The 25,328-nt window shown below is 45.6% G+C and overlaps 2 protein-coding genes and 2 long non-coding RNA genes across 5 annotated transcripts; all 4 read right to left on the bottom strand.

Annotated features, from left to right (window-relative positions):
* Window positions 1-1,751: 1,751 nt before the first annotated feature.
* Window positions 1,752-9,645, bottom strand: LOC144386333 (uncharacterized). Its single transcript, XR_013452036.1, has 3 exons — window positions 9,543-9,645; window positions 2,549-2,631; window positions 1,752-1,913 (listed from the first exon to the last, which is right to left on the bottom strand). It is a non-coding gene; the product is annotated as an uncharacterized LOC144386333 (long non-coding RNA).
* On the bottom strand, window positions 6,269-7,447 carry LOC144386331 (uncharacterized). The gene is made up of 3 exons (XR_013452034.1): window positions 7,069-7,447; window positions 6,681-6,796; window positions 6,269-6,586 (listed from the first exon to the last, which is right to left on the bottom strand). It is a non-coding gene; the product is annotated as an uncharacterized LOC144386331 (long non-coding RNA).
* A 682-nt stretch (window positions 9,646-10,327) lies between the features above and the next one.
* Window positions 10,328-19,064, bottom strand: LOC144386330 (NMDA receptor synaptonuclear signaling and neuronal migration factor-like). Of its 2 annotated transcripts, XM_078087081.1 has the most exons (11): window positions 18,682-19,064; window positions 17,700-17,791; window positions 17,165-17,332; window positions 16,198-16,302; window positions 15,541-15,663; window positions 14,244-14,296; window positions 13,066-13,155; window positions 12,006-12,133; window positions 11,827-11,910; window positions 10,720-10,753; window positions 10,328-10,443 (listed from the first exon to the last, which is right to left on the bottom strand). In XM_078087081.1, exons 6-11 carry the CDS (start codon window positions 14,272-14,274, stop codon window positions 10,340-10,342), a joined length of 471 nt encoding a protein of 156 aa, XP_077943207.1. In that variant the 5' UTR covers window positions 14,275-14,296; window positions 15,541-15,663; window positions 16,198-16,302; window positions 17,165-17,332; window positions 17,700-17,791; window positions 18,682-19,064; the 3' UTR covers window positions 10,328-10,339. The 2 variants fall into 2 exon arrangements, with proteins under 2 accessions (XP_077943207.1, XP_077943206.1); XM_078087080.1 differs by lacking the exons at window positions 10,328-10,443; window positions 10,720-10,753; window positions 11,827-11,910; window positions 12,006-12,133; window positions 13,066-13,155 and having other exon boundaries at window positions 13,743-14,296.
* Window positions 19,065-19,634: 570 nt separating this feature from the next.
* LOC144386327 (leukocyte surface antigen CD53-like) lies at window positions 19,635-24,618 on the bottom strand. The gene is made up of 8 exons (XM_078087075.1): window positions 24,581-24,618; window positions 24,148-24,485; window positions 22,855-23,043; window positions 22,378-22,452; window positions 22,076-22,186; window positions 21,811-21,918; window positions 21,550-21,633; window positions 19,635-20,576 (listed from the first exon to the last, which is right to left on the bottom strand). Exons 2-8 carry the CDS (start codon window positions 24,208-24,210, stop codon window positions 20,508-20,510), a joined length of 699 nt encoding a protein of 232 aa, XP_077943201.1. The 5' UTR covers window positions 24,211-24,485; window positions 24,581-24,618; the 3' UTR covers window positions 19,635-20,507.
* Between the last annotated feature and the right edge of the window lie 710 nt (window positions 24,619-25,328).

Raw genomic sequence — 25,328 nt, 5'->3', positions numbered from 1 at the left:
CTGAGCAGGACATGTCCAGAGAAGACCTCTACTGGTCACAGCCAAGGTGGGAAGGAAAGACAAGAGGGGACAGTTGGGGTCCAACAGGGAGGTGAAACGGGGACAGGTCAAGTCCAGAAGAGTGCAGTGAGTGAGGGGGGGGAATGCAGGGTCCAGCTGGTGGAGAGAGGGACTGATGGGGTAAATGAAGACACGGGTGGCGCCCAGCAGGTGGGGCAGGCGAGTGACGGAGCGAATGAAGGGGTGAGTGGGGCCCAACAGGTGGGGCAGGCAGGTGACAGAGCGAATGAAGGGGTGAGTGGGGCCCAGCAGGTGGGGCAGGCGGGTGACGGAGCGAATGAAGGGGTGAGTGGGGCCCAGCAGGTGGGGCAGGCGGGTGACGGAGCGAATGAAGGGGTGAGTGGGGCCCAGCAGGTGGGGCAGGCGGGTGACGGAGCGAATGAAGGGGTGAGTGGGGCCCAGCAGGTGGGGCAGGCGGGTGACGGAGCGAATGAAGGGGTGAGTGGGGCCCAGCAGGTGGGGCAGGCGAGTGACGGAGTGAATGAAGGGGTGAGTGGGGCCCAGCAGGTGGGGCAGGCGAGTGACGGAGCGAATGAAGGGGTGAGTGGGGCCCAGCAGGTGGGGCAGGCGAGTGACGGAGTGAATGAAGGGGTGAGTGGGGCCCAGCAGGTGGGGCAGGCGAGTGACGGAGCGAATGAAGGGGTGAGTGGGGCCCAGCAGGTGGGGCAGGCGAGTGACGGAGTGAATGAGAAAGCAGACGAGGTCCAGCTTGCGGGTCAAGGGGGCGTAGGGATGGAAGAAGGGGCGAGTGGGGTCCAGCAGGTGGGTCAAGGGGGTGAAGGGAGGCAAGAGGAGCCGGGAACGGGTTTGGGGACCTACATTGAAGGGACCCTGTCCACGGACAGCGACATGGACATGGAGGGAGAAGAAGAGGCGTTAAAAGTCTCCCGCCTGAAGAGAAAGACGGAGAGCAGAGGGGGCTCTCAGGCCAAGAAGGGGTCAGGGAACAGAGAGGCAGAGGGAGGGGGGGCAGCAGGAGCGGAGTCTTCTGTGGACAGCGTCTCCTCTGGCGGGACGGCCACCAATTGCTACAGCGTGGGGAGGGTGAAACTCTTCCTGAAGACCACAAAGAACATGAAGGGGATTAAGCTGGAGGACTACTTTCCGGATATGGAGAAATTCGGTCGTACTGCTCGGGAGGGTGCGAGCAAACGAGGCAGTTCCCGATACACGCAGCAGGAGGTCTTCCGGCTGCGAAAGATTGTCCAGAAGATCAAGAATGGCAACGAGAGGGCTGCTGGGGACTGAGTGGAGTACCGGCGGAGGTGAGGAGCCAGTGACCAGATGGACTACCAGTTCATCGGCGGAGTGGGCGGTGTGCGTTGATGCTGCAGAGGAGCCTGGTGTGGACTGGCTGATAGGAGATCGTGGCGTTCTTCTGTGTATTGATTGGACCTTAATGTCATCAGGCAATATTCTTGTTTGTGTTTGTTTTTTATAAGAAAATAAAGGTTTATCAAAATCAATCTCTCTCTCTCTCTCTCTCTCTCTCTCTCTCTCTCTTTGCCCGTACAGCTTCATAGTTCTCTGCCTTAATGCTACATCTCATTCCCCCGACTTAGCCATCAGAATCAAACAGAAGAACTGTTGATGTATTAAATTTCATCGGCATTTTGATGTGGTTCTTTCACTGGAATGGATCTGTGTAGAAGCCTCTTATCTGGCAATATTACAACCGTTTCAAAACTTACCGTGAGTCGGCTTTTGGAGTATCTGAGGAGGAGAAAGGTGTCGTGGAGGGCGTTGCGTGCCGTGGCCGTGCATCCCCTGAGCTCGGTGGGCCGCCCGTCGTAGTCGTGGTCGTAAGACAGAGTCCCATTCCCCAGCATCACCGACACGTACGGGAACGTTCTCTGTGACGGGAGACGGGGGGAGGTGAGGGGGGGGCGCGGCAGCAGCAACAGTACAGACGCGCCACAAGAACACGAAGCGCATGCACGCGATGAGGCGTCACGTGGTGAGACGGGGAAGAGATGGAGGTAATGAGAGGAACGTTTCGTAACGAAGTTCCAGGCTGGGTCTTCTGCACATTTCGAGGGGGCGTGGGGGGGTGGTTGCAAAGAGAAAAACACGCTTTTGATATAATTTTTGTATAAAAAAGCACCAGCGACAAGCTGGTCGTGCGGAGGAAGCACAGTAGGGCCGAGATCCTCCTTGTGGCAGTGGCAAGTGGGTGGCAACTTTGTGGCAGGCAGCGGCAATCGCCAGTAAATCAGTCGGCGTCACAACGGCACGCTGGGTGGGAGGAGCCAATTTTTCCCAGAAACAACTGTTATTTGTACGACAGGTCAGCTGCTGTAAATATTTTATTTTATTTAATTTTATTGGAGACACGTGAGCCCCCGTCTTCTTATTACAGAGGCTAATTTTAGGTTTGGACCGGCGGGTTCCGTGTAGGGGGTGGGGCTCTCAAGTTTGATGCCACCCACTTGCCACTGCCACAAAGAGGATCTCGCTGTCACTCAGGAAGCAACCGGCCGTCACTCACGTCGAGGTTCTTTTCGACGTTGGGGTACGCGTCCACGAATACGCCGAGTCCGGTGAACTGGTTCATGCTGCCGAACACGGCGCCTGTGGAGACAAACACAAGGATCATTCAGGCCTTTTCACAGTGTGTGTTTAAGGGGGGGGGGGGGGGGGATGCTTCTTGGCATTGTTCAGTCGGGTTCAAGGCAAGCCTCTGATTGGAGGACGACCGTGCTCCCCTGAGGGACAAATAGAATCTCATCTGAGGGACAAATAGAATTAAATTAAAGTAAAATCTACTAATAGATTTTAAAAAACGACTAACCATCGAGAGGAAAGGGGAGAAAGTATAAACAGGGTTAGGGTTAGGGTTAGGGGGGTTTACGTTATATGGTGAATAGGGTTAGAAGAAGTGAAGTTAACCCAGGAGCACCAGAGGCCTGAAACTACAAAATAAAAGTCGTGAACCCAAAACGTGGCTGTTCCGGTGAGGTTGAAGTATCACAGTTGGATTCCATTTAGTGTGCCTCCTAAGTGTTGGAGTTGTCCATGTTAGAAGAAACCTCTCCTGAGTCAGATGATTCCATATTGCTTTCAAAATCGCTGAGATATTAATGACATTCGTCTGAATCACACGCAGGGCAGACGACCATCAGCTCAATGGCAGCTTGTGTATAAGAGCTTCTGTGAGCGTAGTCAGCCAGGTGACTCATGGTGACAAAAGAATGTTCCAAGGCTTGCTGAGGTGTTATTCGCATCTCAGCCTCTGGATTGAGCAACATTTGAAAGAGATTTAAAAATGCCCTTGTGTCTTCAACTTCAACCTCGTCAATTGCATTTGAATATACGTTTACTGCGTCAGCCAAATTTCCGATTTGGTCGAATTCCCCCTCTAACAATAGCAGCTGGTCATCATACTCTTCTGGTGTCTTCAGTCTCCATTGTGAATTGCGAGTGCAGCGTTTCCTCTTGAAATACTGGTGAGTGTATTTTCCAGCATCTAGCAGGTGGTCTTGTGGCTGACCGAGCAGACAGCAAATAGTTTTCATTACGTCGTATGTTGATATTCCTAAGAAGATGTTCTGGCATAAAAACAGACGTGCCAAGAGACATCCCAGTGACCACATGTCAATGGCTTCAGATATGGGGAGGCCCAAGGACACTTCTGGTGCTCGGTATGCACAAGGTTGTACAATCATTCCTTCCCATACTTCGGAGGCTGTCATGGCCAAACCAAAGTCAATTAATTTCACTCTGAAGGGCTGATCTTGGTGGTTGACGAGCATAACGTTGTCAAGTTTCAGGTCTGTGTAAAGGAGGCTGATACCCTTCAGGGCGTTGAGTGCTACAAGTAGCTGACGAGTTATAGGACGGATTTCATTAAGAGTCAATCGTTCCTCTCTCTGTAACATTAAATCCCAAAGACTCCTGTCTAAACACTCAAAAGCGATGCAAGACATGTCATCGTCTATGAAACTGTCCATGAATCTCACCAAGTTGTTTCTCTCTGGGTCAAGGTTCCTGAGCTTTTGCAGCATTTTTACTTCCTTGGCATAATTATCTACGTATTTGAGGATCTTTATGGCCGTATTCTCATTTGTATTCATATTGACACACTTCGCTACTTTGCCAAAACATCCTTCTCCAATAAACTCCAATACTTTGTATCGTACAGACTTGTTGCAGAGTATGAAAAGCTCTTTTTTCTGCAATGGTTTCGGTGAGGTTGGAGTTTCATAGTCAGATTCCATGCAGGATGATTCCTCACTGCTGGAGTTGTCCATGTTTGAGAGAACCTCTCCTGAGTCAGATGATTCCGTGTAGCTTTCAAAATCGCTGAGATATTCATGACATTCGTCTGAATCACACGCAGGGCAGACGACCATCAGCTCAATGGCAGCTTGTGTATAAGAGCTTCTGTGAGCGTAGTCAGCCAGGTGACTCATGGTGACAAAAGAATGTTCCAAGGCTTGCTGAGGTGTTATTCGCATCTCAGCATCTGGATTGAGCAACATTTGAAGGAGATTTAAAAATGCCCATGTGTCTTCAACTTCAACCTCGTCAATTGCATTTGAATATACGTTTACTGCGTCAGCCAAATTTCCGATTTGGTCGAATTCCCCCTCTAACAATAGCAGCTGGTCATCATACTCTTCTGGTGTCTTCAGTCTCCATCGTGAATTGCGCGTGCAGCGTTTCCTCTTGAAATACTGGTGAGTGTATTTTCCAGCATCTAGCAGGTGGTCTTGTGGCTGACCGAGCAGACAGCAAATAGTTTTCATTACGTCGTACGATGAATCTCCATTGAAGATGTTCTGGCATAAAAACAGACGTGCCAAGAGACATCCCAGTGACCACATGTCAATGGCTTCAGATATGGGGAGGCCCAAGGACACTTCTGGTGCTCGGTATGCACAAGGTTGTACAATCATTCCTTCCCATACTTCGGAGGCTGTCATGGCCAAACCAAAGTCAATTAATTTCACTCTGAAGGGCTGATCTTGGTGGTTGACGAGCATAACGTTGTCAAGTTTCAGGTCTGTGTAAAGGAGGCCGATACCCTTCAGGGCGTTGAGTGCTACAAGTAGCTGACGAGTTATAGGACGGATTTCATTAAGAGTCAATCGTTCCTCTCTCTGTAACATTAAATCCCAAAGACTCCTGTCTAAACACTCAAAAGCGATGCAAGACATGTCATCGTCTATGAAACTGTCCATGAATCTCACCAAGTTGTTTCTCTCTGGGTCAAGGTTCCTGAGCTTTTGCAGCATTTTTACTTCCTTGGCATAATTATCTACGTATTTGAGGATCTTTATGGCCGTATTCTCATTTGTATTCATATTGACACACTTCGCTACTTTGCCAAAACATCCTTCTCCAATAAACTCCAATACTTTGTATCGTACAGACTTGTTGCAGAGTATGAAAAGCTCTTTTTTCTGCAATGGTTTCGGTGAGGTTGGAGTTTCATAGTCAGATTCCATGCAGGATGATTCCTCAGTCCTGGTGTTGTCCATATTTGTGAAAACCTCACCTGACTTTGTGCAGATGAGTCATTGTACTGGGGGTAAAACGTTTTTTCAAAATTAGACAGATGCTCACAACTTCAGCTCTCAGGAGCTCTGCAGTGGCCCCTTCTGTTATGCTCTGAGTTATGGAATGCCTCCTATTTCTAAAGAAGACAGATGAGATCACATGACAGGCATGTAACCATAGCAACCAATTTACGTCATCAAATGGTTTCTATGGTTACATTCCTGTAAAATACGTCATCATTTTCTCCAGTGTCTTGCGTTTGTCTGTGCCACAAATTGTCGGAAATGAACCATGACGTAGGCGGAGAGCTGGCGGAGGTGCGAATGGCCCGAATTAGCATATGAATGCAGCGAAACCGCGGGTGGCCGAGCCGCGCGGGCTTGAATATCCTTACTCCTTATTGGATGAAACCACAACCCACTAACAAATAAAATCACTCGTGATTGGCAGCAAAACCACACCTGGGCAGACCAGGCTTGAGTTTCCTTGTTCATGATTGGATGAAACCACAACTTTCAATCACTCGTGATTGGTTGGCAGATCTGTCGCTGTTGGTCACCCGCCTTATTTTATTTATATATATATATTATATCATATTATGCTGTATATTCATTTCATTGTTATCCTATGTAGGCTACTACACTATTATTAGGATACCAACCAGGACATCAATGAATTTATAGAGAAAATGAACATTTGACACATGTTTATGCAAAGAGAGCTTTATTAACAACACACAAACAACAACTACATACAAAGTGAGGATCTGCCCACACTTGGGTAACGGCGGTTTAAAAACTACAGCTCAGTAAACTGTCCGTTTGCCTCCTCGGGGTCGTTGACCGTCACTGGCGCCGTGTTTTCCGAGGCAGGTCTGTTGTGCAGGCGGCTCGTGTGCGTGTGGCGACCGTACGATCCACCCGAGACGCCGCCAACAACGCCGTCCCCTCCGCCCGACGCGAGCTCCACGGTGGCGGATTTCCACCTCGTCATCAGCCAGCTCACTTTGTCTCGATTCCAGCAGCTGTAAAAACAACAATGAATCAGTACTGTGCGATGCGTACGGACACAACACATCGATCAATGCACCTGAAACAAGTCAGCAAATAAACTCTGACCCGCTTTCTTCTCGCTCGACTCCGCGCTGAATCCTTCGCAGCTTCCTTCGCAATGAGTGTTTTCCGCCTGAACCTGAAGCTCCTGCGTCCCGTCTCACAATACGTCTCACAGGCGGCTGGAAAACAATTAAATGTGTGGTATGAATACAAAAAAACCAAACGCAAGTCGCAGTAACATTTAACAAGGAAGGAGAAACAGTGTCACTTACACACAAAGAAAACGCACTTTAATAAAGCGGGTTCTGCTCACTTGTAAGGCTACTAGGCTACTCTTAGCTTAGCTTGAGGCTACGCTACTCTTAGCTTAGCTTGAGGCTACGCTACTCTTAGCTTAGCTTGAGGCTACGCTACTCTTAGCTTAGCTTGCAGTCATCGAGCGTATTCTTACCGCTATCGTGGGATCGTGCGCCCGTCTCCTCTCCTTTGAGTCGGTTCCTCTCCTCCATGGACACAAACCCGCAGAGTCCCGAACGCTCCAGTGGAGCGAACCGCTCGTTGATATCGGCGGTTTGTTGTTGGAGTTGACGAGACGATCCACTGAGAGCTTTCAGCTGCTTCTTCTGTCTGTCTGCGGACCGGCCGAAAGTTGGTGACCGCGGAGAGGAGTTGAAGGCGAGTTGAACGCGAGACGTCGTCCCGCCATTATTCACGAAGCAGCAAAAACCAAACAAAGGAACTGGAGATACAGTTCTTCTGAATGTAGTAACACGCTCGTCTTGCAAGTACTGCTGTCTGAGTCGTGCCTATGACCTCACACGTGATTGGACGAGGAGTCTAAGGGTCCTCCAATCACATACGAGGTTATTGTTATACGGAAGGACCAGTATTTTAGGAAGACAAATGGTTGCGACTTTGAAACAGCTGATATGCTTCATGTAAAGCAGTGTTTTGGTGTCAGCAGAACGACTTTCCCTAGAAACTGTACAGTGGTGCCTCTTCTCCATTCCACCAGACACTCCTGAGTCTGACAGACATGCAATGTTGACAATGTATCATCACATGTACCCTTGTGTCACTGAGGTGGAATGTTTTGCCGTGACTTGTAAACGGGTAACATATATGAATGTAACTTACTCAGTCGATAGATGCAGAGCATAAAGGTCAGCATGTGTTCACGCTAAGTGGTGTGGAAACACAACAGTTTTGAGGAACCCGTCCTTCTAGCAGAACTACGACCAGCCATTATAAAGCAGTTTATAGTTGTTAATGTTGTGTCAAAGGGTACGGCATTTAAACATGTTCTTGCACAAGTTTCCTGGCTTCATCTCCACCCGGACAGACATTTTTATGGAAAGCCAATAGAAGTTTGGGGCTTGCAGGGAACAGACACGTCATACAGCATCATTTCTGCCAGTTGAGCGCATTGCTAGAAGATGTGTGGTTAATACATCCTCTGTGCATTTAAGTAAGACCAAAGCAAAGGTCACTGTAGTCCTGCCACTATGCACTGTAGTTGAGCTCTAGCAGACTGTGATCTCTGCAGACCCCTCATGCTGATTCAAATGTTGTTTGCATGGAATGCTCATTTAACCTTGATTAAAACTCATTTTTTAAAGAAGTGTTTTTGTGTATCTTTTTTACATAACATTTGCCTTTGCTAATGGCGTACACAGTAATCTAGCATATTTGAATTAAATAAATCAATTCAAGCTCAAATGTAAGAGTCTATAATCAGGCTACTGAGCCTGATCTATTTGTACCCGACATTTTCTTACCTTTTAAAAAAATGTCACCTGGGCTAAAACTGCCTCTGCGACCCTGATTTGCATTTGTATAGCTCACAGCATTTTCATTTACATGTCAAAGCCTCCCCTAGAATTAGGAGGAGGGGGGTCATGGGGGCACAAGGGAGGCCCACGTCAATTTATGACAATTTAACAGCCGCAAACCTGAAATTCCACGACAATTTACAGTGCCGCATACTGCCGAAAATCCCACTTTTCATGCAGTGGCAAGATCAAAGAGTGATGACACTATGTCGGATGTCATCAAATTGTTTCTATGGTTACATTCCTGCAAAATAAATGCTTTATTTTCTCCACTGTATCACACACAAAAAACTATACTTGAATATCAGGAATCAACAAAAATATCCCAGACCGCTATGCTATGAACACAATTTACTTATCTATTTTTTGAAAAATATTGTGCGTCGACGCAGAAGCCTGCGCCAGCCTTAAGTTATGCATCTTTGAATTTGGGCGCTTTTGTACCGCTGACAAAAGAAGCTCAACCCTTTGGCCGTGCCGAGTGCAGCGGTACATGTGCTTACAGAAGACGCTGCGTGAGGCGCTATGAATATTTCAGTGTGTGTGGGCAGGTTACCTGTATGGGAGTGCGGCTACATAAAGTGAGAGCGCATTAGCGTCTGAGCGCGCGGGGGGCAGGTGGGGGGGCGTTGTTGTGGCAGGGTCAAGTGTGTTGTTAAACGTGTGAGTGTGTCATAGTGGCGAGGATGAGTGGGTTTGGCTTAATTGGGTTGGTGTCAAGGGATCTGTTCTCCCTGTCATTCCAAAGTGGTGTGTGTGTGTGTGTGTGTGTGTGTGTGTGTGTGTGTGTGTATGTGTATGTGTGAGCCCTCAGAGGGCGCGGTGAAGGCATCTCTACACACTCCACAAACTTTCTTTACATTATTTTATCTTTCGCATGCACAAACAAGCGCTCCCTCGGTTCTTTTTATCTATAATACCTATTTGCAAAGGATCTTATCTGCATGGTTCTATACAGAGCACATACCTTTGTGTGTGTCTGTGTGTGTGCATAGCTCAGATGTTGTGCTTCATGTAGACATTTCAAGTGAACTCTTGCACTAACTACAGGAGGGTGAGAGTCTCTGTTTGTTCCCACAAAAAGGACCACTACCTTTTCCCCATTGGCGCTGCCCAGCACGTAGCAGCCCATGATGTGAATGAGGTTGGGCTTTGGGTTCAGCTTGCTCATCAGCCTGCCGAGCCGCCGCCAGAACCTGAGCGCAGGGGAGAGAAGGACACGAGGGGGGAAAGGAGGACAGAAGGACAGGTTGGTAGGAGGGTTAAGGGTCGGAACGGAACGATTCGACGACAGTAAGCGGACAAAGGTCGCACTTCTTGACACATTTTGGCATATTGTTATTGCAATTATTTAAATGTATAATCCAAGCGTGAAAGGGTGAAACTGAAGATGGAGATATAAAAAAAAAAACTCAAAATAGTTTGAGCCCTTTTGATAAGAGACCAACATGAGAAATGTCAGTAAATGTGGATAGGTGCTCTTTAATATTCACTCCAGCGAGGATTCAGAATGCTTCAGATGCTCAAACACAGTCAGAGAAGAGAAAACATATATAGTTTATAGGGATTCTACCGCGACATCTTTACTTTACTTATAACGTCCATCTGAATATAGTATTGACTTTATATAAAGATGTGCAACGTTACAGTTCGCCAAAAAGTGAAGACGAAGCCTCTCTTATCGCCCCGTGGTAGCTGGTAGTTGTCTATCTCATCAAGACAGCAGGAGATGTGTTACTTTAAGCTGCCAAATGCAAATATCTTTCGCTTAAATTGATTTTATTGATATCTTGAGAAGCTGGTATCAGTTTTTTGCTGAATTAATTAGTTAGAAATAAGTCTTCTGCCACATTGCAAGCAAACTCTAATGTAGAGCACAAGTCAATGATTTCACAATATTGCCCCGTCTCCCTTGTCACTCACCTGACAGAAAATGAGCATGTTCCAGATCTTACAGCCTTTCCTGTAGGCCGCCAGCTTCTTCTCGATCTCCTCTGGACGCAGAATGGGAGAGAAAGAGAGAGGGAGAAAGGTGTCACTTTTCCCACTCAGCTGTAATGGTGAGACACATAAATTGGCTTTCTCTTGAGACGTCCGCACACACACACACACACACACACACACACACACACACACACACAGTACAAAAACAGTGAATCATCTCGGCCCTCCAGCAAGCTGAAACTTAGTCGGTCCTCATCTTTTCCACTTGGAGTCATTTTCACTTTAGAGCTAAAAATAAAATAAAATCACACAAATGTCACACTCACCGAGGATGTCGTCAAACGTGGCACGTTCATGGTCCTTTAAATGGAAGGTTGAAGCAGAATTAGTGTTTATTTTAAGCGATACCCTTCAAATCAATCAAATCAAATTAAATGACACCACTTTGGATAATTTACAGCCAGAGGTCAGATTGGATTTACACATTCAGATTTTTACTCATTCACAATTAAGTACGTGATCTTTTTGAATAAGTTGATTAACAAGGTATGCAAGTCAAAACCAACAATTATAGTACCCAGTATAGTACCAGACTCAGCTGACCTGGATATTGTTTAAAACATGTAATACTTTATATAATACTGTTCAATATGTATTTGTATTGTATTTGATCACAAACCAAAGTATTGGACAAATTGAAATGTTGACCTGCAATCGGCTCTAGATGAGCAGGTAGAGGATTATCAAATTTATTACAATTCATCCTGAGGGGAACATGAACGTACCAACCAGGGAGATCAAACTAGTATCTGTTGAAACTTCTTAAAAAGGGGGGTTATTCTTGGGATTCATCATCCAAGACATGTCATTACCATTTTAGCATGAAAGGTTTGAATAACTGCCAAGACAATTATTATAATAATATAATAATCCTATTATGGATTTGGCAAAGCTCAAGAGGATTTTGCATCTCAATTAAAATGTTACGTTCTGTGTTTCTCTTTCCTGGAGAGAAAATACCAGCAACAGACCGTCTTTAATTCCATCTGAGCAGACAAAGAACAAGGTGCCACTTAGGAGACCATTAAAGCCAACAAGTCGCATATATCTTTAGAGAGACACCCTCTCACGAGAGGGACTGAACAGTTCCTCACTAAGACGAAAATGAAACCTGCCAACTGCACTGAATGACTCCATCACTCGCTGGGCCAACGCAGATCTTTGCTTAAGATCTTCAATATGGCAAAACCACTTGCCGTGGGTAATGGTTGCAGTTGTCCATGGTTGCAGTAGTTTCAGCTTTTCAAATATCTTTAATTTCACCAAATGTATTCAAATAAAAACAGCCTGGTGCCGCATGGTTACTGATGTCAGAATATCATGTTGTATCTTAAGACTAAATGAATCAATACAGCCGAAGGGCTGCTACTCACATAAAGAATGGGGATGATGGAGGGGTCGTCCCTACGAATGATGTTAGGGACATATTCAGCCTTTGGAACCTTGGAGGAAACTAGCTGTGGAAAATAGGACACAGACGCAGAAAAACGTGAAGGATGCATTTCGGTCGGCTTAGAAAACAAATTAGAAAATCGATTGTTGAGATGCGCACCATGATTTTAGGTGGGATGAAGTCCTCTGCTTCACAAGCGACCCTCTCCATCTCCCTCTCATCATCCCAGTCGGCATCCTCATCAGGCCCTTCATCTAGAGTCCCTGAGGAGCTCTGAAGCTCGCCACCTGGCACACACACACACACACACACACACAGGAACAAAGGGCGAGATGAAAGGATTACACACAAACAAGATTAGAGAGCAGCATGCTCCATTTTAAAAGAGCTGCACCTGTTATTTTTTAAACATTTTTTTGGCCCAGAGCGGGAGGAAGAGAGGAGGACGCTCTGCTGATGCATCCAGGCGACTACGGCACACACGGCAACAGGCGGATGGACAACCAGGTGGAAAGATGAGGTTGGATGGCGAAGCGATAAGAGTGGAGACATTCAGAAGAACTGTAGCCACACAATCACAGAATTAGCAACAGAGTGTGCGGCCGCGGTGGCATCGTCTTGTTTGGAACGATGGGAACTGACTGAGACGATGCGTTACTACTTACCCATTGCATTAGCATTTCATTTGACTTTATTTTATTACTTGTGCACTGCTGTCTTGTTGTCTATTGTCATACTGTCCACTGTCGCGCACCAACCGCCAAGACAAATTCCTTGTATGTTTGACATATTTTGGTAATAAAGGTTTCCTGATTCCTGATACGTGTCAGCCTTAATAAGAGCTGGTCAAATGCTGGAAAATGCCATGGAGAGGCGCTTGGAACGGTACTTTGGTTCCTTCCTTAATTTCTTTTAGCGTATCCTATACCAAAGTAAAAGGGGACAATGGCGCCCCACAATTCTTTGTGTCAGCAACGTTTAAAGCGAAGCACCAATCGTACAGATTGTCGCTGCTGATTTTGTACAGGTGATGTGTACAGTTGCATTCTAAAGTTGCAGTTGTCTTTTCCTGAGTCCTTATGAACTCTGCACCACTTTTCCTTGACGTCTTTCCTTCGACGTCAAGGAGAAGTGGTTGATGAAAAGACAATCATTTCTGTATGTTGTGCGGCATTTTGTTGTTGGTGTGTGCGTGAGGGGTGGAGAGCGTGCCACTCACTGTCTCTGGAGTCATGCATTGAGTCGGGCTTGACGGGTGTCGGGTCACTCCACGAGCGGCTGAAGCTCTTGGCCCGGCGGTCGGCAAAGGCTGATGGAGTCGGTAGGAGGGGGAGGGTGGGGGGGCAAATGCGTCATTCTACAGCACACGCACACACACTCCAAACCCCAGAAATCACAGTTCCATCTAGTTGCCCCATTGTGTGTAGCAGCCCCTGCTAATGTTTGTATTGTGGTAATTCAATATTACTGTTATTAATAGTACTTGTATGGAGCTGATTTGGCAATAATGTTGCTGTTATTTAGAGGTGAACAGCAGGGGGTGTGGCCACATGGCGTCATCACTGGGTGTGGTTACAGGTGCCTCGGAATAAATACCTGACTTGTGACAAGTGCAAGTTGTGATTATTCACTCGATTTAGAAAATAAACTTTGGATAGATCGAGAGAACATTTGTGAGGTAAAATGTATCTCTGTAGATTCATGCTTGTTTTCATAGATTCATAACGGTTTCCATTGACCAAACAGTAACAAGTGAGGGATCTACGAGTTTTACAAAGTTTCCTCAATCCTTTGGTTGGGATGTCTTACCCTTTACCACCAAACATATGAGCCACTCAAATGCTTCAAAGGGTTCACTCAACGTTGTAAGTGTCACATACAAAAATCTGATGAATCTTGCTCAAAATGTTTTATTTTTTAAACTTCTGTTGATAAACATTTGATGGAAATATTACACAGCAAACACTTGACTCACATGACGGATCAGCTGTTTAGCTGTCAGTGTCTTTCTGGTTTTATATTGATATCTGCCATGCATTGTAAACAAATATGCAGACGGTCTCTTGCACCGTTGAAGTTTCCAGCACAGACTCAATGTCATCAAAACAACACAATTCATTAGTTAGTTAATTGTGGCAAGACTCAAGACATACACAACAACCAAACACTTCAGTAAAGACTGACCAAATCACCTTCAAGGGGGATTTTAAGGAATAAAGTTCAGCTGGTCTGATTCACAAACACACTCCGACGTGCACAGCACCGCTGCTCCATGCATGAAGCACAAATAAATCCCAAAGTTATCGCTCACACTGTTGAGCATGAATGTATGGAAATGCTCTGACATTAGCACACTGTACATACAGTACATGTACGCTGACTGACAGCAATACTTACTCTGGACCTTCATCCTGCGGCTGCCCACCATCCTGAGGTGCTTACGGAAATTTCTACCAAATTTAAGAAAGAGAAGACAAAGAAATCAAGAATGACAAACATAAGTCAAGACTTCTTATAATTTACTGTCCCAGATGAAAAGAACTGGTCCCAAAACCAGCTCAAAGTCTCTAGTACCAGATGCTAATGCATTAGCAGGCATTATGCTAAAACCTACCTCAAAGATCCTCTTGTAGTAAAAAGTATCTACCTATCTAAAATAACGCATTCATACTTTGTTTTTACTATACAAAACGAGCAATATTTCCAGCTACCTGGAAAAAAATAAGATGCAACTTGAGAAACAGATTAAATATTATTTTAAATGACCAGGCAGGTGGAATCATATATTTCATCCAGATGGGCTTGAATTTTATTGGTTCCCTTAAACCCAAAGACTAAAGACATGAAACAGTTTTATATCATTTCTTATTTCTAGTGTATGCAAAGCAGATTATTTGGGACCCGAGACAGGACCCTGAGGCACACCACAGGAAAGAGCAGCAGTTTTAGTGATGTGGGGACCAAGTGACACAGAAATAACTACAATCACAGAGAAAGTCTCCCCAGGCTTTTGCCTTTCTGTGAGGACGCTCTCATCTACAGTATCAAAGGCTGCTCTAAGATCCAACAGCACCAAAACACAACATTCACCCACATCAGAAGAAAGCATTACGTCTTTGGAGACTGAGACCAGCAGTTACCACGGAAGTCTTCTAGCGGAAACCAGGTTGGAGCTGATCTAAAATGTTTTGTGCAGTGAAGACAGGAGAGAGCTGCTTGGCAACAGCCCTCTCCTAAAGGTTGAGATAAGATGCAGCTTAGATATGTATATACCGGTTTAAAATCATCATGTTTTTATTTAAAGCTACCAGATAACCCTGACTCAGAGGAGAGGGGGATCTATGAACCAGTCGGCATTATTTTTTCGGACTTACAACAGCTTTTATAATCACTAACACCCGCACATCGAGACTGCTGAGTCAAATCCAAGCCGGTGAGTGTGTGTCTGTGTGCAGCTATCGAACCCTCTCAAACCGGCTGTGACCTTTTTCCAACACACACACACACACACAAGTTGTACTTCTTCAGGCCGCTAATTTCATAAGATACGGTCGATGGTGCTGAAAGGAGAGCTTCAACTTGTGCGGCCATTTTCAATCCAGGTTCCTTCATATATCAGGATAAAGGCAATGCAGACTCCCGTCACAGCCGCTGTGGGGGGCTTGCGCTGGGCGTGGTGGTGGGGCGGTCTCACCTGTGAGCTCTCCAAAGCTGCTGCTTCTGCCTGGAGCTGTCTGCTTAGTCTCTCCACCTCTGCCCGTCCGGTGCTGACGGCGTGCTCTTTGCGGCCGCGCGCCTGCTCCATCTCACGGACCTCCTGACCACATTACAGACCACAAGCATCGGCTCAATGACGCGGTGGTGGTTTACATTAGATTCATCCAATACGTGCGTCTTCCTTACAGCTTCTCTGGTTTCCTGACCAAAGGCTATTGTGTAATGTTTCATCTACTTTTGTAACTGAAAACACATTAAGAAATGTGTCAAATATGTCAAGTTGTACTTGATAAATGGGCTGGCTAGTTACTTCCTGTTAGAAACAAGACTGCACACTGCTACAGGTGTCCTGGATCAACTGGAGTAGCTGCAGTAAATAAAGACAGATAGTTATTGAGGCTCTTTAGCTGATGAGCCTGAGCTCAACAAGGCTGCACTGCAAAGTGTGATTAGACGTATCGCTGACATGTCTGCAGACATCGAGAGCGTGGTTTTAGTTATCGGTGTACTTTCATGACATTATGTAATCCCCTTTGAGTGTAAATAGAAAAAAGTATCTCCATATTGATAAGCTACTATCGGTGAAGTCCTTTGACTACCGCCTGCTTTCAGCGTATCCAACAGCAGAGCTCACCTGCTGCAGGTGGTCATGGATGTGCTGGTAGGTCTTTTGGAGTTCCTTCGCCCCGGTGACCTTCATTCTCATCTTGTCAATGTTGTTCTCCAGCTGCCGTTTGCGCTGATATTAAGTAAATGAAGGGAAAAGGCCGTAGTGTGTTATCAACAATATGACGGGACAACTTGAAATGTAAGGCCGGGCAAGGCAAGTGTATTTGTAGAGAACATTTCAGGCCATTCTAAGCGTTTCACATTAAACGGTTAAAACCATAGAAATGAATAGAAAGGGGAAATTTAAAAACAATTAAGAAAATGGATTGAAACATTAAAACAAGTTAAACAAAAAGCTTAAAATAGCTTTATGTAACTAAATACATCTAGCGTGAGCTGGACGTCCAGCTTGGTGAGACGTGCGTCGCATATTTAGTTGATAGTACATTTTTACAAAAATAGTCAAGCAAATTGGAACATGTCGGTGGGGGCGAACACCAAATGATTGAATGTGTATTTAAAACTTGTCTCCGCAGGGGAAGTACCATCCGGTACAGAGCGGGGCGACGATGCAGCAGCACATCTGGAGTGGATGCTCCAGATACAAAAATGGACACTGCATTTAGAGGAAGTATTCAAATCAATATGTGTTTGCTGGGGGGGGCATACATGTTTCCACGGTACCGCGGCCTTCAGCTCCATCCAGTTGTTTTTATGCGCCGTCGTTTAAACTGGCATTCAGTGCATTGGTACCATTGCTAAGTACACTGGTAACTGGTGAGTGACTCTGGCGCTGCATTAAATGTACATGAACTCAACGTCTCCCTCATTCCAGGCATATTGCAGCCAAACGTGTGACGCTGGCAGCACCGGTGTCCTTAGAGGGAGCGCGGGTCTGTCATCATGCCCCGACTTAGCACACAGACTCAAGGGGGCAAGTTGTGTGCGTCACTGCTTCTATGTTGAGATGCGTGTTCACATGCGCTCTTCACCTGCTCGCATGAGTCTTCACCGTTGTAACCAGGTGGCCTGACGCTTTTGTCCCTCAGCGTCTTCCGCAGCAGCTTCACCGCGGCCTCCTTTTCAGTCACGGCGAACCGTAGTCGGTTCTGCTCTCTGATCAGACGTTGATTTCTAGCCTCCGCTTGTTTGATTTTTTTCTGAATGACATAAGGATAAAACAATAATTGAGAATCAAAAACGTTTTTCCCACTGCTCATTTAGGGAGTCGGGGTCTTGTCCTGGTTGAGGAGTGCGAGGTCAGCAAGCGCCAACCAGGCAAACGGGTCTGATAAGGATGAGAATTAGAGACACAATGTTTTTCCTGATGTTTGGTCAGTTGTTCTCCTGCCTTTGCAAACGCAGCGCGGATACTTGTGATCTGACAAATAAATCTACCAGGACGAGAGAAGTTGTTTGGCTGAATTCTTGCAGTTTTGATCACGTTTTTTCATAATGCATCAAATATGAGCTCAACGTGTCGCTTTTTAAAAAGGTTTGTTTTCGAATGGGGAGTTGTTGCAGTACCTTCAGTTGACTGTCAGACCATTTCCTCGCAGGTTGGTGGAAGTCGTCCCTGACCGGACCTGCAGCTCCGTCCTTCGCCTCAGACACTTTCTCTGGAAATGTAGATGGTGCTTTGTTCAAGATGGATCATCTCGAATCGCCACTAATGGCCAACTAAATGCCATTAGTGTATAATTCACATTAACAGTATTTAACTGAGAGGTTACGGTTTAGTGTAATACCACCAAATCAGCTGGAGTCATTACATTTGTATTAATTGTTTTACTGGACAGTTGGCTAACGTTACAAACTGCCCGATTGAGGAAGCAGTGACGTTATGTTTGGTTAGCGTTAGCTAACGTTACAAACTGCCGAAGCAGTGACGTTGTTTAGCGTTAGCTAACATTAGCTAATCTGTAATGCAGCTAACCGTTAACTACCGTAATATGAATTATTATTTAACAAAAGATGGACTTGTTGCTAATGTTTTGTCACAGGTTAACCAACTTGGTTAACCGAACTAACGTTATAGACATGATGTCAGGGGGGGCGTGTGGGAGGCGGGACTCAAACGCAGAGTTGTCAGGAAACACAAAGGACTTTAATAGTCCAAAGGTTAAAGCAAAGTCCAAGGGGCAAAAACACACAGGATCCAGGGGAAAAACAGCAGGCAGGAAACTCCGCGACGAAAGACAAGGACATGCGTGGCTAAAGACAATGACGCGACAAGTGACACAGGAGACACACGGCTTAAATACACAAGGGAGGTGCAGGTGATTGGACACAGGTGGAAACTATTAGACAATCACAGGGGATGACGGGACAAGGCAGGAAGTGAAGTTACCCGGGGACACGAGTGGCAGAAAACTACAAAATACAACAGGAAGTGAACCACACCGTGACACATGACTTGAAAGACATTTTAAGTGGGGAAAAAGAAGAGACGCGCGCTTATTCACCGCAGTCTTAACACCTGTGTTAACTGGATTAACTTTTTAAATACCCGAGGCTTTGCTTTGAAGACTTGGATCGTTCATCTTTGTAGTGCCGGGGAACTTATTGTCCAGACGTCGTCTTAAAAAAACAGTCTAAATATCTCAGCCAGCCGTCACCTTCTGGCCGAAGGGAACTCAATTCAAATGTAACAGTGTTTCAGTTGCTAACGTTGTTTCCCTCTTGGTTCCCGTTTCTACGCGTGTCATGCTTTTCAATTCCGGCAACTGGTTAATCATAACTGAAAACTACGGACCGTTAACCATCACAACTTGTTTTGAATCAACGGCTCCCTGACTGTTGGACAGAAGCAGGAGTCTATTGGTCGCGTGAGCATGAAGGAGGAACAACGAGCGGCGCGATGGCGACACCTGCTGGCCGCCTTCGGCCTCTGCTGCGGACCCACGTGTCTCACAATGTGCGACGTACTTTACACACGGCACGCAAATTACATCCACTTTACAAACATATGTATATGTAAACTTTGTATTTGGAGGACGGGAAAATAGTTGCCAAATGACATTAAATAAAGGTATAATGAATGCAATAAAAAGGTAACAAAACAAATAAACCACTCCAAGAAATTTGATAATCAAACGCAACATACATATTTAAAGTGTCATACATTTGGCTCTATATATTTGTGGATGTAATGAGGTAGGAAACGCTTATTAAAAAAGGCAGAGCTCGGCTGTGTGGGGATCGAGATTTATATTGCACTCAGACCAGTTGATTTATAACAGAGGTAAACAAACCTTACCTTTCACAACGTACCTTTAATGTTCCAGCAATTTACTTGTAAATGTTTAAGGTTGATTTATTACTAATGTTAAACACAGACTTGCACAACAAAATGCAGTTGTAGTTCCTTGATATGCAACTCTGTGACAAAACAGTTTTTATTTTATTTGCATCATGAGGAATATTATCAGAAGCACCAAGGAAACTCAGACGATACAGTGGTATTTTTACGATAAAAAACTTTACTGTCTTAATCACGTTTCACTCTCAACTCGATACAGAACATGGGCTGTAATACAGACTGATACACAGATAAGTAAATGTCTAAACTTCGCTCATAGCTCATTGGCTATTGCTGTGTTATTACAAATTATGAAAATCTGTTGACTAATGTTTCCATTTTAAAAAGAAATAAAAATTACATAATATATACCAGTTAAGCTACCTCACACATTAACATCTTACCAAGTGGTTTGTGATTTTAATTCCTAAAACAGCAATGGCAAGGATTATTATTGTGGCTTCCTCGCACAGCGGGAAGCGGCCGATATTTCAGAAGAATCAGAATCACCCGAAAAACGAAGCAATTAATTTTAAAAATGCTGTTACAAGCACATTTTTTTAGGTTTATTTTAAATACTGGTCATCCAAGCCTGGATTTAGAGACCAAAGTCTGAACAAAAAATTAAGACATTGGATAAGTGGAACCAGATGGGTCTGGAACCGCAGGCATATTATTAACCGAATATCTTGAAATCAAAAAACTATTTTAAAAAAATGGAGGAAAATATTGAAAACTCAATGAATAAGGTTAAAAAGTCTTACGGTCCGACACCAGTTTGTCTTTCAAAGTTGAACGAACTGGGAAGGGCAGGTGCCACAAAGTAGTTCACGTCATCTATAGTCATGGGGAAACAGACCTCCGGGGGGCTTTGAGGAATCATGTCATCCATCTTATTCACATCACAGGACAAAGTCAATAGTGATGATGGGCGGCTGTCAAAGAAGGACCGTTTCTTTTTGGGGCGGAATAATAAACAGGTGACACGGGGAGCAGCATCGTGCCAACATACAGGAGGTCGGATTCAATTGGCTTCACTTGTAACCCAAACCCTGTCGACTGAGGAGGCAAAAGAGGGGGACGGTGATGGACAGACAGATAAACTGAAAAGAAAGAAAACATGTATAAAAAACATAGTTAAACATGAAAACGCTGCTTGTCAGAGCCACAGAACATGTGAAGAAATACAAATTCAAATGTGACATCTCAGAGCTCTTATCAGTGTTAGAATGGAAACAAAAGGAGAAAGCACTGTGTCATGTCACAGGGTAATCTCAGCTGCAGCTATACAGAGAACATTTGCGTATTCATTTTGGTTTTACGCGCCACAACTTCACTCTGCCGCCGCTCTAATCCACGTCCTATTGATGTGACCCGTGTGTGCACGTAGACACCAGCTGGCGCACGTAGTGGAGCACAGAGCAGCTAAACGGATATTTCCCTCAGGTAACAACTTGTCGTCAGGAATTAGTACTATTTCTTCTTAAATCAACTGTGAAATACACTAAAATTAAGTATCTATCATCCAATTTGTTTCTCGTCTCTTTCATATTTTTTGGTGTGGACCTCTGGACCTTTTCCTGCAGATCACCACCTCTCTACTGAATTGACCTCTTTGTCCCCTAAAGGTCACATGACTGGGAGGGGAGCCGTCTGTCAGTGTGTGTCTGACAGTGAACTTATCATTTTAGTTTTGGCTCCAATTATTACTACTGGGTCGAAAAGGACCGGAACAACACAATGGTCATAATTTCAACCAGAGCATTTTATAATTTAGTGAAAAAAATGTTTTTGTTTTATTTTGTTGGAAAATAGATCCCTGACAAAGTCAAAAGGCCTTGATGCATGAAAAAAATAATTGATCAGGTTCTTTTATGCATTTAAAACCCCAAACGGGTCGGTGCCGACCCTAACAAGGCTCACAATTTAGCTATATATCCCTTTTCTTTATATTTGTATGTAGTAGGGACCCACGCAACATGTTTCATACTTGATGTGAAACAGAACTATAGGTTTTAGTTAGCTGAGCTGTTGAATTCTCCCTTCTCAGACTGAGGGAAATAAGATGGATCGTACCTGCAGGATGAACATGGCGGCGACGCCGGCGCCTGTGCTGCGATAGTTTCCTGAAAACCAGTCCCTCAGTTTCACCAGACAACCCTGAAAGACAAAGCGTCTGCGGTGATCCTTCACAGCAGGAAATGAAACACGCAGAGTAGGAAAGCGTCCGGGACAGAAGGAACGGGACGGAGGCTGGCGTTGTTAAATCACAGACACTGCACACTACGGAGAAGCACGGAAACGGGTGTTTGGTGCAGCGATGGTCGTGGAGGTGACCTCTTCCCAGTAGGTGCGCGTGAAGAGGTCACAGGGGTCCTTCCTACAACAGGAGATGGGCACGTCCCCTTTCCAGTCTGCCACACCGTGGACTCCACAGCACCTGAACTGTACCAGAAAAACACCCAACAGCCTTTCAGAATAAGCCCCTCTCTGCCACTCCAAAGGATTTCAACTGAAGCAGTGAACATTTGGTTGAGGTGCAGACTTTCACCGTTAAATCCACCAATATAACAGAAACGCCACAGTTTAGGACCCAGTTTACCAGGTGCTGGACGGCATCGAAGTCTTCTTTGAGGGTGGTGTTGATCTCTGAGCCCGACTCTCTGTAGATCTCCAGGCTCCGCGTCAGGTCTTCTTCAAAGTACGTGTGGATCTGCAGGGGCAGACGAGGCGTTATCCGCAGTGCGCCGCTGCCCGATGGACATGAAAAGACATCGCCGCAGTACGTGCTGGACGAGAGGACAGCGGTAAGGTGTCCCACGACCAGCCCAAAGCAGTTTGAGGGGGAAAATATTCGCCAACAGTGTAACACAACTCCCTGGGAAAGTGTCGAAAGGCTCTTACCTCTCTGCTGTAGACCAGGAAGACACAGGCCATGGCCAACTCCACCAGCATCAGGATGAACAACAGGACGAAGAACTGCAGTCGGGGAGAATCACGTTCAAGCGCGAGTGACTTTGGAGTGAGAGTTGCAACCGGTTATCAGTATCAGGTCAGTATCGGTCAGGCGAGTCTGTGTCGCTTCGTGATGTCATTCATCAGCTCTTTTAGGCCGTAACGTGCTGAGGCGTCTCTGTAGGAGTCTCTGGTTTTATTGGAGCCAGAAGTGACCCTCCTGGCTAATTCACATGGCAACAGTGAAACGGGTCTCGTAGTTTACAGGCTACATTCCTTTCTAGAGTCCCACGTGTCATTTGATCAGAGCTTATCGGTATCGGCGCAGGCGGGAAAAAAACGAAACCCGATCACCGGGTCGTCGGCGAGTACGACGTGCACGTGGGTTAATGTTAACAGACGGACCGAACCGACGCGAACACTCACGTTGACGAGCATGCAGCGGTTCTCCTTCATGGCCCCCATCACTCCCAGGTAACACACGCAGCAACTGATGGTGCCGGTGGCCACCACGGTGTTGGCGGGAAAGATGGGCCAGAAGGTGGTGATGAGGGAGGAGAACTTGGAGTTGATCATCTGGAACTCGCCCAAGGCCACCGTGAAGGCGGCGCACAGCTGCAACGTGCACAGAGCGGAGAACTGGTTATTATATGCAGATGTGAAGCAGGCACGTGCACAGGTAGACCCCCGGTGGGGCTCAAGCACCTGCCCCTTTGCCCTGGATGAGAAAAGTGCCCCACGTTTCCCTCATTCCTCCATTTTTCAGAATAAAAAAATACTCTCTCTGGCATCAATTCCCCCCAAATGTGTTTTGATATCTGACGGGGCATTTATTTCTTGTGAGAATTTCGCCCCAGCATGATGATGATGATGATGATGATCCTCTTCCTCTTAGTGCTCGCACAGTGCTGAGCGGCAAACGGCTGCAGCATCGGAGAAACAAGGGATGACGTTGTTTGGTGATAAATGAACCACGTCATTAGCGCCGCTGAAAACATTACGTCACAACTGGCCTGACGTTTGCTAAAAAAATAAACAAATAAACGAAATGTCGAAGCCTCGTCGAGCCGTTTACGGACGTTTGTCATATTTAACGGAGAGGGAGAGATACAGGCAGGCAGAGAATAGACAAGTTCACTAGTTTAGTTTGATTTAATTCAACTATTGAAAGTATTAAGTTGAGCTACATGACAGTCTGGTGACGTATATTGTTCTATATTAATTGTGTAATGCTGCTTATGCTTCAACTGTCAGAAAACAGTCAAATAAATGTGTGTGTGTGTGTTGTCTTGATAGAGATTAGGTAAGTCACTCTTACTTATTTATCTCAATTACACAATTTGCAGCATAATGCCAAGAAATGCGAGTCTGTAAAGCGGAAGGACAGGGGAAATCCTACTGTGTTCTTCATTCATTTATTTTATTATTAGTATTTTTAATTTCATGAATCATTTTGCCCGTTTGTTTTGGTTCGAGCACCTGCCCCCCCACAAAATGTCAGTGCACGTGCCTGATGTGAGGGGAGGTTGGGACAGCGCGGCAGTGAGACGTTCACATCCGCTTCTTCTCATTCAAGCATCACTGCATCAAAGTCACACAAGGATCCAATAGACTAAAACCCATAATAATAGAAGATACATTTCATTCAATGTCCCTGTTACATTAAAGAAGGCTGTTGTTTCGTTGTGAAGTCTGCATGTCCTACGCGTCGGTACTTACCCAGCACAGGAAGTTGAGACTTATCACCAGAGTTTTCAGGTGCTTCACACAGGAGCGCTTCATCCTTCCTGACCGTCCCCCTCAGAGAAGAAAACCCTAACAAGACGATCCGCAACGGCGCACAAGTCGGGGTGCGTTACGGCTCCACGTTACAGCTGCATGCCGGAGGACGTGCTTGGAGGGAACGCTGTCCTGCTGCAGTCGACGGGTGTTTACAGAACACCAGTGTTTGATGTGGCAACACCGGGCCGTCATCGGGTGACCTGTTCACGCTCCACTTCATCATTCTTATCGCCCCGCTCTTATCTCCGTGGTTAACCATTTGTTGCAGGTTCGCACTGTACACGTGAGACCGGGTTTCGTTAAAAGACGGTTGGGGATGTGCGGACGCATCGTGTAGCTGCTCATCCATCACAGTGAAAGTGTCTCTTACCCTGAAGTGTACACTTGATCCAGATCGCACCACAGAAGACACGCTGACAGAGAAAGGAGTCCGGGAGAAAAAGATAATTTGAAATAAATGTAGTTATTGGGAAAATGTTCAACATTTAACTAAAGAACTTGTAGCTTTTGCTTTGACCAACAATTAGATTAAACATCTAATAATAATTATGATGCCTTCATAAAAAACAGGCTTGGAAAGAGACAAAGAATGCACATTAAATACAACTGAAACCAAATTAGAATATTCTGAGGAAAAGAAAAGAAACCGACAAGCTCTTGATCAGAACATAAGCTCTTTACTCACATTTTTTTCAGGAAAGTGGTTTTGATCAGAATTGTTAAATTGGCTCTACATTAAATAATTAAAAAATTAAATTAAAAAAAACTACATGACAGATGGGAGGATCATGGACTCCATCAAAGCGCTCGACACAGTAGAGAGAAGAAAGCGGTTTGACTTGGTACAGAAAACCTCCCCATGTAAGGGGTGCAGACAAGGGTGTGGGTTCAATTGCACGACTCGGAGACACAAGTAGTTGCAGTAAACCAATTTTACTGTTGGATGGCAGTACAAACACGGGTGTAAGAATTCGACAGGAGGCAGGTAGGTGCAAAGGTCGTAAACGTTCCGGTCCAAGGTCGGTACACGGGCAGGCAGTCGATCACCAGGCAAGGTATCCGGCAGGGAAAAGGCAGAGACGTAACGCGTTAACCAGGCAGGGGTCGGTAACAGGGAG

The sequence above is a fragment of the Gasterosteus aculeatus genome, chromosome 13 (genome assembly GCF_964276395.1).
Source record: "Gasterosteus aculeatus chromosome 13, fGasAcu3.hap1.1, whole genome shotgun sequence".
Lineage (NCBI taxonomy): Eukaryota > Metazoa > Chordata > Actinopteri > Perciformes > Gasterosteidae > Gasterosteus > Gasterosteus aculeatus.
The sequence above is the reverse complement of the archived record's forward strand: the minus strand, read 5'-3'. Positions and strand labels throughout refer to the sequence as shown.

Excerpts from the sequence above, each read along its gene's own strand:
- LOC144386330 (XM_078087080.1), bottom strand. The coding sequence starts at position 18,715 with ATGAACGATCCAAGTCTTCAAAGCAAAGCCTCGG. Across the intron at positions 17,333-17,699 it reads GGTCTGACAGTCAACTGAAG|AAAAAAATCAAACAAGCGGA; the intron begins GTACTGCAACAA and ends TATGTCATTCAG. Across the intron at positions 16,303-17,164 it reads GTGAAGACTCATGCGAGCAG|CGCAAACGGCAGCTGGAGAA; the intron begins GTGAAGAGCGCA and ends ACTTAATATCAG.
- LOC144386327 (XM_078087075.1), bottom strand. The coding sequence starts at position 24,210 with ATGAAGCGCTCCTGTGTGAAGCACCTGAAAACTCTGGTGATAAGTCTC. Across the intron at positions 22,453-22,854 it reads ACCGCTGCATGCTCGTCAAC|TTCTTCGTCCTGTTGTTCAT; the intron begins GTGAGTGTTCGC and ends CCCCGACTGCAG. Across the intron at positions 22,187-22,377 it reads TCCTGGTCTACAGCAGAGAG|ATCCACACGTACTTTGAAGA; the intron begins GTAAGAGCCTTT and ends CTGCCCCTGCAG.